The 4,733-nt window shown below is 38.7% G+C and overlaps 1 protein-coding gene across 1 annotated transcript in view; it reads left to right on the forward strand.

The window, feature by feature from the left end:
- Positions 1–4,733, forward strand: part of FAM81B (family with sequence similarity 81 member B) — a gene marked incomplete at its 5' end in the record, with an annotated part of 59,440 nt that overhangs the window by 34,431 nt on the left and 20,276 nt on the right. Inside the window, one exon of the mRNA XM_006775586.2 lies at positions 4,426–4,555. Coding sequence (XP_006775649.1) covers positions 4,426–4,555 — 130 coding nt within the window. The remainder of the gene's footprint in view (positions 1–4,425; positions 4,556–4,733) is intronic.

Below are 4,733 nucleotides of genomic sequence, written 5' to 3' on the forward strand. Positions count from 1 at the left end.
CCAGGTACTGAATTCATTTCCTTTGGGGATCTATTCAAAAGAGGGATTGCTGGGTGTTATCTATTTTTAGTTTTTTGAGGAACCTACATACTGTTTTCTATAATGGCTGTCCCAATTTATGTTCCTGCCCACAGTGTACAAAGGTTCCCTTTGCTCATATACTCTACAACATTTTTCTCTCTCTTTATTTTTATAATAGCCATCCTAACAGGTTTGAGGTGATATCTCATCATGGTTTTGATTTTCATTTCCCTGCTGATTAGTGATGTTCAGTATCTTTTCATGTACCCGTTGACCATTTGTTTGTTGTCTCTGGATAAATGTCTATTCGGGTCCTTTGCCCATTTTTTCAAAATATATTTTTATTGATTTCAGAGAGGAAGGGGGAGGGAAACGGAGATAGAAACATCAATGCTGAGAGAGAATCATTGACTGGCTGCCTCCTGCATGCTCCCTCCTGGGGATCAAGCCTGCCACACGGGCATGTGTCCTGACTGGGAATCAAACTGGAGACCTCTTGGTTCATAGGTCAATGCTCAACCTCTGAGTCACACCAGCTAGGCCCTTTGCCCATTTTTTAAAATAATGTGGCCATTTAAAACCACCTCTTTGTTTTCCGTGGGCCCAGGGGACGCCCACATGAACCCCATCAGCTCTCAGAGAATTGGGAACCAGTCTTCCAGGTGGCAGCTACAAAAGTTGGGAGTGTTTGATGTGTAGTTCAAACCCTTCACTCCTCAGGAAGAAGTAGGGGTTTGGGGGTTCCCTTCCAATTGCGAGGCACTGTGCTAGGGATGGAGTTGGTGGCATTAGGGTGTCTCAGCTTTTCCTATCCATTTCAATGTAGATATTTTCTTACTCATCCCATACGTTAAGAGTCTCTAAACTAGTTTCCATATTTTCCTTCTGAGGGAATTGATCCACAAGCAGCAGTTTATTTGGTGTGTCTGAGGGAAGAGTGAAAACCAAGAGGCTCCTATTCCTTTACCTTCCCCCACAATTGCTTACTTACCTTGCCCTTCAATCTTAAGCAGTGGTTTGAAGACAAGATCTTATTTTTCCTTGGAATGTCTTCCTTTTATGAAAGTTTCTTCACTCTATTTGGTCATCTTCAACAGAACCTGGGTGAAAGCCCTAAGACTTAAATTCACTTTTCCTCTCCTCTTCCTTGTCTGTATTTTTGACATGCAATTGACTAATGGACAAACTGAGGCAGATTAATTACTGTCTTTCCACACTAATTTCAGTTAACATTTTGGCATAAGTGAAATTACGTTGATTTTATATCCTAATTCTTAGCAAACATTTTATTGCTTCATAAATCAAACTCCATATTTAATAACTATGCTTTACATTCGACACCGTATTTTCCATCCCAGTAAAGTGGCAGTCTAAAAGCCAGTACTTCCAGTGAGATGGTGTTCTCAGAGTTGCCTGCCCTGCTTCTGAAGCCCTCTCCTCTATTCAGGAGATCAGCTACATATGGAAGAGGAAAAGGCGAGCATGTAAAGGGCACCGCAGGGATGGCTCTGACGTACCCTCTGCAGCAGCAGCCAGAGGCCAACCCTCTGGCCACCTGTGACTACTTGGGATCCCAAGACAAATCCACATGTTAAAAAAAATGACAGATTGTGTTTATGTGAGGTTGAAAGCAAAAGGCACCCCCTTGGAAGAAATAATAATGATATTATGGATATTGTCAACTTTTCAAAGGTACAGAGTGGGGACTTCTAATTAAAGATAGTACAGATACGTTTACTCCACTCTTCTCACTTGAGATGTCTCCATGCAAGTTAAAAATAAAAAATAAAAATAAAAGGAAAGCAAAATCTCCATCTTTAATATAGTATGGAAGTTGCCACAACCGATGACCCCAAGCAGAGCACACTTACCAAATACTGTAAGTCCTCCTCAGACCTTAACCCTTTCCCCAATAATTTTTTTGTTAAAACGTTTCTTTTTCAGACTAATTTTTTTATTTTGGTTCTATATAGTATTTTTTATGCTGGTTATGAAAACAGTTTGTAATTATTTTTTCTTCCCATTTTTGTGGTTAAGAATAGTATTTCCTCAGAAAGTTTCTAGATGAAATTATTTAGAATGGTACGTATGTAGCTGGTTTTTGAAGGTAAAGTTTTTAGACGAGTATACTCGTCGACGACTGAAAAAAGAACATTTTGTGAAAACGTGTATACACGTTTCTGCCGGGGAAGGGGTTAAATACAATGATTTCCTTCAAAACAAGGCTCATAATCTTGAAAAGTGTAGGCCAAATAATTTGAATAGAGCACCACTACTGAGGGGCTTGGGTGGCTCACAGGAGAGGTAAGAGATGTCCCTATAGAGATTCAGGTCAGCAACACAGAACACGGGGGAGGTGTAGCTGAAGACGTAAGCATACTACTCATCATCTAGGACCTACCTCCCTCCTTTCCAATTTATACCTGAGAGAAACTGGCTGAAGTGCAACAGGATGAGGAAGGAGAGGAGGCTAGTGTCACAACACAGAATCTATCATAATGATCTGCTGTGAGATACACAATCTGGTTTTTGAGGAGAAAATGGGGAGATGTGCCCCCGCCCCCACCCCCCCACCCCCCACACACACACACCTGATTAGGGAAAGGACATGATCCTGCATAGGGGATATGATCTGCTCTCCATCAAACCACATACTCGCTAATCTGCAGGTAGCCAGAATCATTTTAAAAAGAGTGGTTCTAACCGGTTTGGTTCAGTGGATAGAGCATCGGCCTGCAGACTGAAGGGTCCCAGGTTCGATTCCGGTCAAGAGCATGTACCTGGTTGTGGGCATATCCCCAGTAGGTGGTGTGCAGGAGGCAGCTGATCGATGTTTCTCTCTCATCTATGTTTCTAACTCTCTATCCCTCTCCCTTCCTCTCTGTAAAAAATCAATAAAACATATTTTTTAAAAAAATAAAATAAAAAGTAAGAGTGGTAGTTAGGAAGAATCTAGTCTGGGCATAAAACATCACCACCAACAACATTGATGATATATAGATGATAGACAGATAGATAATAAAGATTGGTTTAAAAACTATAAGGCTGATGAATATATCTTATAAGAGGAATTACCCAGAGAAACACAGGAAGAGTTCAAGGTTTCAAAGAAATTAAGACCAAAAGAAACAGAACAGATTGCAGACTGAACAGTTATATGTAATTTTGCTTCTTCCAAAAGCCCCACAAATCTATAGTAAAAAGATTTTCTCTTTAAAACATCAATTCACAAAGACTGGAGATATCAGCATAGAAATATTAGAACCTCGAAAACAGATGGACATGTGAAAACTGAGACATAATAAAACCAATTTTAAAGCTGTGAGATAAGCTGAAAATGACTTAGTTTTACACTACAGAATTCCAAAAAGGTTTAGGAGTTGGCTGTCCCAGAAGCCTCTGAAACTAGGAGTAAAGGTGACACTTGCCTCTAGGGAGCAGGATTGAGAAGCAGAGCAAGGAACCACTAAAATTATTAGCCTGTTAGTTATTATTGTCTTTTAAACTTTAGGCATATTTTACTTTGATAAAAATATGAGGTAAAAGGGTTTCCCCCAAAATAAATGATCAGATAACAAAAGGAGGTAGGTAGACTAATGACTCAGGGATAAGGTGAAGAAAAAAAATATATACACACACACACACATATATACATACATACATACACATACATACACACACACACATACTGAGTGGCCAGATTATTATGACCAGCCAGATTATTATGACCATCCCATCGGTACTTCATTGACACTTGCAAAAATACTGAATATTGAAAACTTCCTAAGCAAATACTCTGAAGGTTTTATTATTATTATCATTTTCATAACTAATTCACTTCATTGTACTGATGGGGTGGTCATAATAATCTGGCCACTCAGTGTGTGTATGTATATATATCTCTTAAATTCAGCAATTTTTAAATTTTTTACTAGTTGCCTTTTCTTACATTAAATTAAAATTCAACATAATATTTTAACTAAAATTAGCATATATACATAATATATTCAAATTTTATTTGACTTATAGAATTTCTTTCTTCTGTGTGTGTGTTGGGGCGGGGGGGGAGGGGAGAATATAGGAAATATTCCCCAAATATAAAAACCTGTTGGCACTCCTATGACTGAGTTAACAACAGGCTGAAAAGTCTAAAATTTCTCCCCAGTTAACCCCAATGTCTTTACCTAGTCCAACTCAATTCTCTGGTTTGGCCCAGGGTATTATTATCCAACCAGGTTTCTCTCTCATCAAGAAGAGAAGAGGAAAATTTAGAACAGTCCTATTTATGGTCCTACATCTACCAACTCATTATTCAAAGAACTTTAGAACTTTTGCCATCAAATGACTGCACAGATCCTACTGTAGTATTTAAAATGTTATGACCAATGTCCATCTTGCCACCAGATGTGATGCCAGCATTGTGAAGCTTTCTGGAGACATTCATTTCATCAGGCACGAGTACCGGCAAATTGAAAAAACAATTCAAGAGCTCATATCTTCCCTAGAAACTGTTTCTAAGAACTTGGAAATGAAGGTAACTGAAAATGATGGAATTCTTATATTATGTGTTACTGCCTAAAGATCATTATAGTTTATCAAAATGTTCAGTCAAGTGGTAATTGTTCAAAAGAACTCTTTACTTCCAAAGGATTTAAATATGACAGCTCGTGCCGACACACCATGAGTACTGTCAGGTCAGTTCAATCAACAAG

Source organism: Myotis davidii, unplaced genomic scaffold, assembly GCF_000327345.1.
Source record: "Myotis davidii unplaced genomic scaffold, ASM32734v1 scaffold44, whole genome shotgun sequence".
NCBI lineage: Eukaryota > Metazoa > Chordata > Mammalia > Chiroptera > Vespertilionidae > Myotis > Myotis davidii.